Below are 14,846 nucleotides of genomic sequence, written 5' to 3'. Positions count from 1 at the left end.
GCACTGGAGGATGCACAAAATGAACCTACAAGAAGAATTCTTCTGCTGAGCAGTATTCATTGGGGGAAGATTCTTGTAGTGTTTAACAGCACATCTGAAATATGACCCAGATGGTAATGGTGGACTTCGTTTGTGTATGAAGTTGACGGCATAAGAAGGGGCCAAAATCAGAATGGAATCATGAAGTCTTAATTTTTCCACATATTTTTGATAATTTCATTTTGATATTTTGGTTTTATGCACAGCTTGGGCAGATAATGCAGGGTTTTTTCTTTGTTGTTGACCTTGATTACGTGGGCATAGAAATATAAGTTCTTTTTTTCCTATCCCGTTCATAATCTTTTTTTGGTTTTTTAGGCTGTTGAAAATCTCTGCTCTTACAAAGTATCTGCAACACTGTACAAACAGCTGCGACAAGTCTGTGAAGATCATGTGAAAGCACAAATCCTTCAATTTAGAGAATATCCTTTTCTCGTGCACAGAAATGGTTAGAATGGTTAGTTTAAATCAAATTTTTTTAGAACAACACTTTGTAAAACTTACATCACTAATTGCCAATGTGTTAAATAGGTTATTTGTTGACCACTTATATATTTTTCAAATCACACAACTTAAGTTATTTGGGTGAATAATTTTTGTGTGTGGATAAGTAGCATGCTAATAAAAATATAATTTTAATAGGAATGCAAATTTTACAACTACTCTAGAAAATTTTAGTAGCACTATGAGATTTCAAAAGCAGGTATGGGGTTTTTTGGCAGGTAAATAGCAGAGATGTTTATAGTAGCAACAGTTAAAAAATGAAAACTATCACTGCAGTAGTTCTTAACAACAGTGTGTTCTGTAACAGGATTCTCAGATGTGAAGAACATCTGTTTGACCAGTAGTAACTACTGGTCAGCAACAATGTGTCACAGAGGCATTCAGCAAGCCCTTTAGGTATCTCATCTGTACCTTGGGAGGTTCCTGGGAGAGAGCTCAAAGTTCAGGACATCCCTTGGCTGTCTTGAGACACACAGTAACCTGAAGTTTCATGGTAAATTTCCTCATTGTTTCCTCAAGTTACGTTCCTGGGCTTTTCTTTTGGCTGAACTGGCTGCAGAAGTGTCTGTAAATCCTCTCTGGACTCCTAGGTGTCACCAGCCCTATTTTCTGAATTCCATTGTGGTTTTCATGCTGGGATTGTTCTTTATGTGATAATTGTCTTTTGTGCATTATGGCCAGGGGTTTGCACTTGCTCAGGCAGTAGGTAAATAGAGATTATGCCCACCTGGCTGTCCCCAGGATCCTGGAGAGTGTCTTTGCAAAGAGATGCTGGAGAATACCATACTGAGCAAATACTACAGTACTTTGAGTGCTAGCAGTGTTTCCTGCTTCCTAGGTAGTTGTATTTTATTAGCAGAAAAAGATAGGTTAAAGTAGAAAGAAGCAAGGGACTGGGGCCCGGGAAGAACCTTCTTTCCAGCTGAATGCCTCACTTTGGATTGTGACTCTCAGTTTCTCAGTTCACTTCATTCCCCAGGTAAGTGGCTACACTCATAAAAAAGATGAATTTTTAATCCCCCACCCCTGGCCCTGTTAATTGGCTAAGTCCCAACATGGTTTTGGTTTGGTATTTTTGAGTCCTAGTTAAGGAGTCTCACTTTTTTGTAGCATGTAAGAAACATTGGCACATACTTGCCTTCTTTATGGCAGCTGATTTTTTCATTACATTTCCTTCCTTTACGTTTTACTTTAAAATCACATCTAACTAAAAATTACATTAATAAGTACAGTAGTCTCTTAAACATAGCTGATTGCTAAGAACTAAATCTTATACTCTGCTTTAAATCAGTATAGTCAAACAGTTTTTGCATCCCTGGCTATTCAGACTTCAGATGATCCTCTAAAGAGATGTTCCAAAACTGGTGTTTTAAAACTTTGCTTTCTCCCCACCTCTGATGGAACTGATGGTTTGGAGAGTGGAGAATTTTGTATTTTAGAGATATACCACTTTATATCCCAAGGGCATGAGATCAGATTAATCAGATTTGGCCAGAGAGAGTATGATATTATACTGTCCAGGAAAGAAAGGTAAAGCCATATTTGTATTTACTCATATGATGCATTAGAATTCTGTTACGCAAAGCCAACACTCAGATCTATTGTGTAATGAAGAAAACTCTAATTTGCTTAAGGGGACCTGGAGATGCATATGAAAAGGGTGGTATTTGGATTTGTTGAGGATTATTTAGAACTGTAACTGCTTTTAAGAGATTAGGGTCATGCCTGTTGTGCAGAGTGTGAACTCATTAAACAAATAAATCTTTCTATCCCTCTCACTTCAGCTGGTGGAAAGGTTGTTTTTGACACTGTTTTCTTCTTTAAATCTATATGAAAGTTATGCAGTATAGCCACTAGATGGTATTACTGATGAGCAGTGAATGTTATTCCTTGAAAACGTGGGGAGGCTTTTTGGAGAACTGCCAACCCCTCTGCTGGACAGAAGCCCTGCAGTTAACTGCTTATCCCTGGACAGTCGCAGTAACATCAGAATATCCGTGGAGCAGCTTTGCGTAATGGCTGGCAATGATCCATCTCCAGAATCTGGCCTCAAAAGATACTAGCAATCTAGTTTTCCTTAATAGGTGCTGTACAGATTCTCTGGATAGTCTTTTATTTTTAAAGAAGATAAATAAATGCTGGCAAGATCATTGCAGACAAATGGTAAGTTGAATGTGTGTTCAGAATATGTATACTTGAGGGGTGAAATCTGGCAAAAAGGAGTTTGTCATGGTTTTAAGTTGGGACGGTGTTGCACCTTCTCCTCCAAGTTTCTGTATTGCTTTTCACTTTCCCCTTGCTAGTTGGGACTGGCTTTGTTGTTGAAAACTTACATTCTGCTGTGTTTACTCTGACTTTCATAGGTTTCATATGAAGTTGCATTATCAGTGCAAAATATATTGACACCTATTTACTATGGGTGGAAAGAAAAACTAATCAGGCTATGCTGAAATTGTTTGCTGTTTGTAATTTTAAGTAATTAGAGAACTCACAATCTTCGCTTTTAGATTGCTCCAAGAGGTAGTTTAGTTTATGACTTTTTTTTTTTTTCCAAAGTAGAGGTGATGGCCCTGACTGTAGGGCTAAGAAACAGGAAGATTAAAGAACTGAAACTGTCATTTTTTCTTTCTGCCCTTCTTCTTGTCCTCTACCTCTGCAATGATTTATGTCACAAAAAAAAATCCTCTCTTAAAGACACTCTTATGTGAATTGTCCCATTAAGAATGCATCATTGTAATTGTAAACTAGCATTTTGCAATGAATTTTCTTTGCCTTGTCACTTAGCTTTAGCTAGAGATGCCCCAAATTGTTGAATTTTTGTTTTCAATCATTGAATCTACCCCTTTCCCCTCCCCTGCGGGGGATGGACAGAGGTATGTGATATTTATCTGAAATAAAAATGGAAAGCATTATCGAAACTGTGCAAGACAAATGCAACAGTCTGTTGAAAATAGAGTTGGAGTTTATTGCCTTGAAAATGTAATTAAAATGGACCTGTGTTTTAATAAAAAGGCTTTTACTATGGACTCTGTTCACTTTAATTACTTTTGAGCGTTCTTATTTTGTGGGGTTTTTTTTCCTGCTCAAAGCAACAACTTGTAGCAAGTAGTTTTCTTGCCCATGTTCTGAGTTAGCACTTGTGATGTTTAAGAAAAAGAGAATTAGCCTTGCTGTTGTTTTACTTTAATATACTTGGCCAGAAGCAATGTCAGCTTGAGAATTGCTTCAGAAGCAGTGAAACCGTTTAGGGGAGGAGTAGGTGGACAACTGGGGAAAGAAACCTCTGTAGCTGGCCTAGGAGGGGCGAGTTAGTTGCTGACATCCTGAGTTATGCTAAAGTGAAAGCTGGGTAGCCTTTTTATGAGCAAAGTTAGAAACAAATGTGAAGGAATAATAAGCTAAAAAAAACCCTTGTATTTTTATAATTAAAAAAGAGGTTATTTTTTATACCTTCTCTCCCCTGTTAGAGTTAATATATCTCCTTTTTATCATGAATTTTGGCAGCTAACTTTTATTATAAAAAGATCCATTGCACAGCTTCTTACTGGCTCTGCTTAAAGCTTCTTTTTTTAAAAAAGCAAAAACCATGGCAGCAGGCTATTTCAGGGTGTTTACCGAAACATGGTACTGTTTGATTGGCTTATGTATCTCAGTAGCACTAAAACTCATAATAGGCTAACAGAACTATTTAGTTAGTCATTATGGATTTGAAAATTGTTCTCGATGTATTTGTTAATATTGCTTAGTAATAGTATTGACATCAATAAATTACATACCAGTCACTGCACGAGTCACCACAGACACTGAAGATGCATGCATTAGCAATAAAGGTGCATGTCTATGTGATGTAGTTTTTCAGAAGTTGCTTTATAATTTAAAATGTTACATGATGGTGAAGATAAACATTTTCTTTATATATTTTCAGATCATGATCAGAAGCATTTTCTTATTTTTGGATCGTACATACGTACTTCAGAATTCAATGCTTCCTTCTATATGGTAGGTATCCATGTAAGTATTCCTTGAATCTTTAGAGTTTGAACAATCTATTATATTTGTGAAGGTTGCAAATAAATTTCTCACATTTTATTTGATCTATGTAATATATCTCTAAAGTTTTGTGTTAATTTATGGAAATATGTGCGTCGGTGTATGCATGTGTCATTTCCTCCTTCCCCACAAATATTTATTGTAAAGTGGGTGTAAAAGAAGGAAAAGGTCTGTGAACGTATGCTTAAAAGTCAAGGCATGTATATAGTTGCAGTTGTCACAGCCTGAGTGAGGCTGGCTGTGTGGGGAACCTCCTAGGGCTGATGCCTTTGCCTCTTAATCCTGGGCCAAGTTACTCCAGGTGCTCCTGGTTTTGACAAAATTCAATGCTCAGCTTCTTGCTCAGTTGTTTTTTAAAAAAAGTTACTCTGAAGAGGTGCAGGTCATCTTCCCAACATTGGCCTCTTGAGCATCAAGGCCTGCAGCTCAGAACACAGAGGTGAAGAACAGTTCTCCTAGATGCTACTCTACTTTCAGCACACCACAGTCACATTGTTGGGCATTCTGGTTTTCAGCATCCCTTCTGAGGGGCATTTTATGTCACTGCCTGAGCAAATAAACATAGGCTTTGCCAAAACCTTCTGATGTCAGTACTCCATCTAAAGCAAAAAAAACATGAAGATAAAGTACTGTAGTGAGAGCGTGCCTTTTCCCTTCCTAGATGGCTTCTATGCTCTATGTTCTGGGCAGTTCCTCAGGCTGTCTGGGAAACCTGGCATCTTTCTCCCCCCCTTGCCTGTCCTGTGGACGTCTTTCTTCCTGACCTCTACTATGGCTTTCCTCCAGCTCTTTATGTTAGGCTTCCTTTTACTGAACGCCATTGAAGGGATCTGTTCATACTTTGTGCCTGTCTTCCTCATAGTGGGAAAAATTCCCTTAATGAAATCCTGATGGGGACGATAAAGATAGAAAAATTTACCTAAGATTCCTCTGTTTTCCTTGGCCAAGACAATATTAATAATTGACTGCTTCATGGCATAGAAGCACAATTCCTCATCCTCTTGGAATGAAGCAAGTTCCAGTACCTGAAGGGGGCCTACAAGAAAGCTGGGGAGGGACTTTATAAAAAGGCTTGTAGTGATAGGACAAGGGGCAATGGGTATAAGCTGGAGAGGGGCAGATTTAGACTAGACACAAGGAGGAATTTCTTCATGATGAGTGTGGTGAGGCACTGGAACAGGCTGTCCAGGGAAGCTGTGGCTGCCCCATCCCTGGAGGTGTTCAAGGCCAGGTTGGATGGGGCCTTGAGCAGCCTGATCTAGTGGGAGATGTCCCTGCCTGTGGCAGGGGGGTTGGAACCATATGATCTTTAAGGCCCCTTCCAACCCAAAGTATTCTATGATTCTTAGAATGTGGTACAGGTGATCATAAGGTCCTAAGCATACCAAGAATTCAGACTTCTAAACAAAACTTTTAAGTTACACGTAGATTGTCTGATCCAAGAAATCTTACGTTAAGGCCTACATTCAGATTTTTTTTTTTTCATAACGGTAAATTTTTTAATAAAGTGAGAATGTTAAACTCTATGATGTGAAATACAGTCATGATAGTTACAGTTCTTACCTGAAGTGTATGCATCTGGTAGCATGCAGGCTGGTATTATGATAGTTCTTGTTATCTTAGTGGGCAGCACCGAAAGAATATACACTCTATTACTGTGTTCTCTTTCTGTATAATATACATACACTACATATATATTATATGTATGTATTTTTTCTCAAACTGAAATGCAGATTTTTTGAAAGAATCAGCAGTGTGATGATTTAATTTTCAATATCCACACAGGGATATGGGGCTAGAGTTATTTAGAAATCACGTCATTAGTGACAAGCAAGTTCAAAACAAAACTATTGATGGAATCCTCCTGCTGATCGAACGAGAACGGAATGGTGAAGCTGTGGACAGAAGTTTGCTCCGGAGCTTGTTGAGCATGCTTTCTGATCTGCAGGTGAGTACAGCAAACTTTACTAATAATGCCTTCATTTAGAAACAGTTTGGACTCTAATTTGTGTGTTGTACAGAAATAATTCTTCTATTAAATGTGCTTCAAAATCTAGCTATTAGGCTGAAAACTTTACCTTTTCTTTACCCAGTGTAGTGTCTTTCATTCTTTGTTGGTAATGAGATCTCTTTGCCTGTTTTACTTAGCTGATGTGGCCTACAGACTCTTAAATAAATGGTTTGCAAGTCTTTTACTATGTGTAATATTTTGTTTTAATCACTGGTTTTCTAATCCTGGTGCTTGTTAAATAATAGCAATCAAAACAAGACCACCTCCATCCCTGTAAAAAGGCTTTTTGGAGGCCAGGGTCTGCATCACAAAACCAGCACTACATTGACAACTTCTTAGGAGAAATGCCACGGGTAGAATGACATGTAAAGTTAAGGCTGACATTTTCAAATACATCAGGTCAATCTGTAACTTGCTGGAACTTAGATTAGCATAGATACTAAGTAACCAAATAGAACAAAAATTGTTGTGCTTCTGGCTCTGGTGTATGTTGTTCACTCGACAACGCTGCAGTGTTGTGTGATGTGCAATAAAATTCGGGGCGTGTCTTTCATTCTTACAAACTGTTGAGGTTCCCGAGTGATGTACAGTGTTATGAAACTGGCAGAAAGTTTAAGAAATGGGTTCAAAGAGGAAGACTGCGTAGAACACTATTCAACAGTCATTTTTGGTCTGACAGCTTACCTGCTTTTCTGCCTTTCACGTTAACCCTCCTGACTTTCATCTGTAACTCTGTAGCGTACTAGAAAAAAATTAATTGTTCAAGAGGGAAGGCAGACTTTTGTCAATGAGTTTTTTGATCACATAACCAGAAGGTGCGAATCCAATTTGTGTGCTTTTTCCCACCTTCCCCCTGCCCCTTTTTATTTACCTTCTCTAACTGCATTGGTTTCTTATACTTGTTGACTTTTTAACTTTTTTTTTTCTAGCAATGTACTCTGCTAAAGATAAACATTCCCCTTTATTGGATGGATCATTCTTAGAGATTTGGATTAGTTCTGAATTATCCATCACTGGCTCAAAAGTGTAGTTTTCTTTTTTTCACTAGGGAAACTAACCTGATCTAATTTTTTTTATAATATCCATCACTTCATTGAGTAGAGATGAGCTTATAATCCTGTACTTTTACACAGGGATCTCTGCTTCTCCCTCTTTTGATGGAAGTTAGCTTCTGGAAAAAGATTAATTAATAAAGCAAATTTTATATTTAATTTGAAAACAATTGAGCTTCTACTTATTCCTGATTTTTAGACAATTAGGCAATTGAGAACTGGCTACCTAAAGCTGATACCTGTTTGCGTAAATCCTGTTCTATAGCTGTTACATACTGTAGAGCTTTACACATGTTTTATGCAGAAAATAGTTCCATATACTATTATGTTAATGCTTTTCCAGTTATCCTGAAGGCAAGGAAGGTAAGAAATGAAATCTAGTATTTGATCCTGTTCAGCTTGGAGCTAGTGTAACAAGAAGGCTGAAGCAATGAGTTGATTTGTACTTGTGTTGCCGCGGTAGTGAAATTTTATGCTGTAAATGTTTGTCGAGACAGAAGTTTCATATTTAAGTTTACACTGAAAAAAATTAAAACTCTTAAAAGTCCATAAGCAAAATAAAAAAAAAACCTGCCTAGAATGTAACAATGAGTTTTCCAACTCTGCTATATTTTCTGGAAGAAGTATTTCCTTGTATTCTTCCAGTGTACTCAAGGAGTCTAAATTTTCAGTAACAGTATTACTGTTTTGATGTTATTCCCTAGCTAACTTTTCCAGATTTTTTTGTAAGTATATAGTTGTCCTTTCTAACTAACCTCATTTTTATACTAAACTGCTAATAGTTATGCAGAAATTTTTCAATGTTTGTGATTGTTGTTGGTACCCTTTTTTTTATGGATCACTTTGTTCCTTCCTTAGAGAAAGTCCACCTTATTTTATACAGGTTTTTTTTCCTGCTTTTGGGCCACTGAAATAAACCTGGCAGATCTGAAGATGTGTCACTGAGCATGTTATTGTTTTGCTGATGGGTATTTATTTGTGCCCATTTTGTGCCAATGTTTCACTAGTTGGAAGTATCATTTTTTTCCCTTAGAAATATCAGTGGGAATTCTTGAGCTTAGGTGGATTGGATGTTATTGCTGTGCTTATGTTGAGTACTGGTGTTGGTCTGTGTACCTTGAACAGAAGCCTGTCAATTTAGACAATTTGAGTGCTGATGACAGAAACATGTCGTTGCTGCACTAGGAAATCAGCTTTGATCTCAGTCTTTCTAAAACCAGTGGGCAAACGGAGAATTTCGGCATTAATGTGATGTTGCTCTAACGCTTCTCATAACTGTGTGTATTAGTGAGATTTTTACTTGCCCTCTATGCCTGACAGACAAAACACACTACCCTTACTGACAGCTTAATGTAAGTAACTAAATGAATTTCTTGAGCAGGTTTACAAGGAATCGTTTGAACAGAGGTTTCTAGAAGAGACCAATTGCTTATATGCTGCAGAGGGACAAAGATTAATGCAAGAGAGAGAGGTAGGTGCATGCTGTAGATGATTGCTTTTATGCTGTTTCTGTCTGTTGATGTATTAATGCTCAGTGAAATTCACAGGTGCCTAGGCACACAAACACGCGTTCACAGGTTTTGGTGGGGACCACAGTACTGTATCAGGGTATCCAGATTGCCTTGGTGTTTGAAATATATAATTAAGAGTGGAGAAACCCAGTGACGTTTTGCGTAGCTGAAGTAACATTACCTGGAAGTCATTTCCACGTAAAGCTTGAAGTTGTGCTGCTAATGTGATTTTTGCCCAAGAGCTGTGAAATATCCACTGGCATCATTCTGCTATATGCTTAATACCTAAGTAAACTGTTTCGTTTTTTACCTTGTTGTCGCATTTATTTTACTGGTTTGTTCCTTTTTCTTATTAGTTAAATAGACAAGACATTTTGTTTTCTGTCCTTTTGAGATAAAATTATATGGTGGGCAGCCTGTAAATGTGATTATCTCTGAAAAAAAAAGCTGAGTTTAATGGTGGTCTAAAATACAGAAGGCTAGCTTTATTAATTCCATTTTAATACTGAATCACTACTGACATGTAGAAAATACCTCTTTACATGATGCTGAGGTGAATCCTTGTGTCGAATCCTGCTCCATTCACCTCATTGCCTCACGTTCCACTGGGGCCTGAGGGGAAATGCTTCAATGCAGACTTTGAGACCAAGAGTCTCACTGCTTTTATATGCCTAGAGGAAAACTGGAAAAACAAAAAGACCTTAACTTATACAATATCTACACGTACATATTTATGCTTGTGCACATAATGCATACACATGCTTGTGTAGATGTATGTTTATGTGTGTGCATACAAGTATGTATATGCACGTGTGCATATTTTGATCATTTCAAGCCTGGGTCTCGTACCTGTGGTGTAATGCGTGCTGAATGTGTTAACTCTCCATAGGGACAGATATTACACTGGAAAAGCTGACATTGAAATAATATAATTATATGGTTCACGCCGGCTGAAAATCTGCTCCATGGTATTTTAAGGGCTAGCTTAGCTCAGAAACATTTTGATAAAAGAATGACTTCCTCTGAAAAATTCTCAGGTCTCTGTTCTTCTCTTCCTTTCTGTCAGGTGCAGTTACAACACTTCTAATAGAAAGTAATATCAATATTAAAAATTATCAATTATGTAGCACATAATTTAGACTAGATATTAGGAAGAATTTTTTTACGCTGCGGGTGGTGAAACGCTGGACCAGATTGCCCAGAAAAGTAGTGGAAGTCCCATCCCTGAAAACATTCAAGGTGCGGTTGGACGGAGCTCTGAGCAACCTGATAGAGCTGAAAATGTCCCAGCTCACTGCAGGGGGATTGGACCAGAGGACCTTCATGGTCCCTTCCGACCCAAACCATTCTATGATTTTATGTAACAACACACTGGTGGAATATCCCTTTCCAATTTGTATCCTCTTTAAATTTGTAGTTTAAAATAATTGTCACGGAACAAGATTGTCTGCCTTTCGTACTTCAGTGGTTAATCTTGAAATTCTCTTGTCTCACTAGGTCCCAGAATATCTTCACCATGTTAGTAAACGTTTGGAAGAAGAAGGAGACAGAGTAATAACGTACTTAGACCACAGCACGCAGTGAGTTCAAATTTTGTCATTCCTAGCCTAAGTCAAGCTTCCATCATAAAACAGTGCGGTTATCCATGGTTGTAGAGAGTCAGAGATTATTTCTTTATTATCTTACAGATATTATCTTTTTGACAGTGCTTGTGATACAGTTCAGTTTTTTAAGATTTTATTTTTACTGAACCTGATTTCTTTAAAATCAATATATATTGAGTAAGAGGGAAGAAATTTGTCCAGAAAGATTTATCAGTGTATATTGAAGTTCGCAAAGCATTATTTAAGAACTCAAATTTGCATTATCAAAGTAGCAGCTGATTTCAGCCATTCATGGACTGATAACAAAATTAACCACAAATCCCTTAAGGGAAAAAAAGGCTCGTTAGGCAAAGAAAGAAAAGAAAAGGTTAAATTATGGGATAGGGTAGAGGACATGAAGATCACTCATGATCAGTCCAGGATTTTATTTTATAGTAGATCAGCTTTAGTGCAGCAGCTGCCAATGTATTCTGCAAGGTAGCTTGTCCCATTTTTCACTCAGGTGTTGAGGAATAGCATGTGTTTTGTTAGGATAAGAATGTTCCTTTAGGAAGTACTGCAGAGTCACTGACATGCTGTAAATCCATGTCTTTTGTCAAGCTGTAAGCTGTTGGTGTTTTTTTTGTTGTTTCGTTTTTTAAATAAAAAATATAGCGGTTAATAAAGACCATATAATTTTATTTTATTTATTAGTTTTCTGGATGACGTGTTGGCATTTTATTGAGTGTTACAAGGATAACTGAATAGAAATTATGGTCTTAACTTATTATTTTCTTCAGAAATATTTTATATGTATACACTCATGCATACGTGATGCTTGTCATGCTACATATTTGAACTTGAATCTTCTCCCTGTAAATGTTGATTGCAGTGTGACTAGCTTTTTCTGGCAAAATCAGTCACATAAAAATATATGGAATTATGTCCGTCTATAAAGTTAAAGCATGTATTTGTTTACTGTTTAAGTTAAAAATCGGTTGATATCATATATTCAGTCTAGATATATGTCAAGTCCTTGCCTTGAATCTCACCCTTTGCTAAAGGCTTGGAAACCTACTTTTTGAAGGCTGTGCACTAATTTCCTTTCTTTGCATTGAGAAACAGCAGTTCTTAAAATCGGTGCCCTTGAGTTGTCCTCAGGTCACGCTGTCTTTCCTGATGTGCATGAAAAGAGCAGGGAGGATGTTCGATCTAATTACTGTGTTTGATCTTGAGATGGAAGTGATACTTCCAGGACAAAATTGTCATGGGAAACACCATTCAAAATACTTGGAACCAGTTTTGTGCAAAACAGAGAGAGTTTGTTGTTGCAACCCATAGAAGCATTTATTCAGCCTATCGGTACATGCCTCTTTCTGGACAGCTGACTGGAATAAGCATGTCTCCTGCCTGGTCAGTCAGTGGATGACCAAAGTAGATGACTTTGAGGCCATACAGAAGGTAACTTCAGACTCATTCATCAGCTAGCTGTCAAGAAAAATACTCCTTTTGTTTGTCTGCTTGTTAGGAAATAGTGCTCTGCCTCCTGGTCTCAAGCACACAAGTTGTCCTTACTTCTCCTGTAGGCAGAATAGATCTTGTAGGGCAAAAGGATGGTATTTTCTACAATCTTTACTACTTCTGTTGGAGACAGTCAGCAGCTGTAGATAGCAGTCATTGGAAATTTCAGCTCAGGGTTTTTTTCTGAACCTGATGTGATTTGTCTGTTTGAATCTCTTTCAAATACTTGTACTGTTTCACTGGGATACACATAAGCTTTTCTATCTGTGACAACCTGATGATGATAAATTGCCTCCTTTCGTTTAAGTCTGGCTCTCAGTACCATTACTGGTTACCCCAGTTCTTGTGTTGGAAGGGAAAGTGTCAGTCAGTTCCCTTCCATATTTTCTCTGCCTTTCAATACACTGTATCCTTGCTAAGTCATCTCTTTCCCAGAAACAAGAGTCCTAGCACGTGCAGTTATTTCTTCTGTAGGTGCTGCTGCATACTTTATTCATCCCTGTTCTTGTCTCTGAACCAGCTTCTAATTTAAGCTTTTTGAGATGAAGTGACTAAAACTGTAATTGTATGGAAGGTCAGAAAAATCGTTGGTGGTGAGTTTCAGGAAAGATGGTGTTTTAGCAACCATAAAGTACATGAAGTAGGTGATGCTGTGTGAAAGACTTCCATCAATCCTGGTTGAGCGCCTCTTTTCTAGAAAATATAAATTAAGGGTCTGAGAACCAACTTTATAGAACTTAACTCAGAAAGAAAAAGTTGGCCTTTTGTTGTCATATTGTAAGCAGCAGTAGAAGTTTAAATGTTGAAATTGTTTCTCTCTTTGCACTTCAGGCATTTCTTTCTTATTTTAGGCTATAAAAGATGTAAAGGAAAACTTGCCATTACTTTTCAGACCTGTCTAAAATGAATATTTTAAAAAATAAATTTCATTAATAATGAAGAGTAGGGAAAATTGAAAGCCAAATTTAAAATGTTTTCCAAATTTGAGTCTTGTGGGTCTAGCTTAATATGTGCTTATGTAGGTGCATAACACAATAGGATGAAAAATCTGAGTTTTGAACAACACCAGTGTGTATTGTGCTATTTTGGAGTTCAAAGCCCTGGAGTTTTTTGTTTTGTTGTTTTGTCTGTTTGCTTGTTTGTTTCCAAGAAAACATAAATTTGATTTTTTTTTTTAATTGATTTTTGGTATCTCAGCTTCTCTCGTTTACTGTGTAAGAACTTGGGTTTTGGTACTCAGACCTGAAATTCTTTTTTATAATTACATACACAGTTTATTGTATTCTTTCTTGATTTATATCACGTGACATTTTTGTCATAATTTTTAGCCTCTGTTTTAAATTGTTGAAAATTGTTGATTTTTTTAATTATAATGTAAATTATTCACAAACACACTGTGACGGGGGAATTCCCTTATACTGTAATACTTCTAATATGCTTTTCTTGCTTTGTTTAGGAAACCACTGATTGCTTGTGTGGAGAAACAGCTACTAGGAGAGCATTTATCAGCTATTTTGCAAAAAGGTATTTTTTAAAAAATTGATATAATCTCCAATAAGCAACAGACTCTCATAGTCTGCAATAACTATGAACTGCACAGGAGGTATATTAGCCATGGGAAAAAACTTCCTATGACTCTTACATCCACTGCGACAAGTAAATTTTATTTGTGGAAACAAAAATCTAAAATATAATTCCGTATTTGTAAAGGTTGCTGGCCACCCTGAATCTCCTTTGACTTGTAGCAGTGGGCGTAGGTATTAAACCTTTGGAACTGCTTATTTCCTAGACTTATAGAAACTTATAAGTGAGAGCTGCAGTTACTGGCGCAGTTGCTTCATATATTCTTGTGATTGTATAGTTCAACAATCATGAGTTACTGGAACTGACAACGTTCCAAGGCAATGAATTTTCATATGCATTTGTCTGTATTTTACCTTTTGTCGGGCAATTTCAGATAAGAGCTGTAGTCTTCTTAGGAATTCCTTATTGAGACTACTGTCTTCAAATCACCATTTCTTTGCTCCCCTTTACTTTTAATCTCTCCTTTTTATGGAATTTCTGGATTTCGTCAGTATTCCCTGACCTTTTAATGTTTTAAACGACCCCTTCCTTTTCTTGCAGTAGCCATGTTTTAGGTTTTAGATCTTCTAGCAAATCGTCCTTACATCTTTGTTTCCTTTACTGCTGTGAAACAGATATCACTGGTAGTCTGGTATCTTCGAGCTCCATCATGTCCATTTTTGTTAATGCTTTCAGGTTGTTATACACACCCCTTTCACTTCTTGCTTCACCCCCTTTAGAGACAGACATGCTCACAGTTTTCTGTGAACTACTCTGGGAACAAGTTATTCCACTGTTTTCCATACATTTATAAAAAAAGCATGGTCACCCTATCTGAGCTATTCTTAAGCTTATCATAAACAGAAGGTAGGAATAATTAAATTTTTTGTTGATATATATTAGTGCTTCTCGCTCTTGAATTCAAGTATTATTTTTAAGTAACTTTGCCAGTGGCACATTTGTTTATCACTTGGCTTAAACCAGAAAGCATGTGATCTTGTTTTACTTTTTC

At 37.1% G+C, this 14,846-nt stretch overlaps 1 protein-coding gene across 1 annotated transcript in view; it reads left to right on the top strand.

Annotated features, from left to right (window-relative positions):
- Window positions 1–14,846, top strand: part of CUL4A (cullin 4A) — a 41,396-nt gene that overhangs the window by 6,272 nt on the left and 20,278 nt on the right. Inside the window, exons 3-9 of the mRNA XM_069877945.1 lie at window positions 358–462; window positions 2,638–2,706; window positions 4,469–4,542; window positions 6,379–6,541; window positions 9,038–9,127; window positions 10,665–10,747; window positions 13,728–13,795. Of these exons, the coding sequence (XP_069734046.1) occupies window positions 358–462; window positions 2,638–2,706; window positions 4,469–4,542; window positions 6,379–6,541; window positions 9,038–9,127; window positions 10,665–10,747; window positions 13,728–13,795 (652 nt within the window). The remainder of the gene's footprint in view (window positions 1–357; window positions 463–2,637; window positions 2,707–4,468; window positions 4,543–6,378; window positions 6,542–9,037; window positions 9,128–10,664; window positions 10,748–13,727; window positions 13,796–14,846) is intronic.

The sequence above is a fragment of the Phaenicophaeus curvirostris genome, chromosome 1 (genome assembly GCF_032191515.1).
Source record: "Phaenicophaeus curvirostris isolate KB17595 chromosome 1, BPBGC_Pcur_1.0, whole genome shotgun sequence".
NCBI classification, from domain to species: Eukaryota; Metazoa; Chordata; class Aves; order Cuculiformes; family Cuculidae; genus Phaenicophaeus; species Phaenicophaeus curvirostris.
This window is presented reverse-complemented; position numbering and strand designations above follow the sequence as displayed.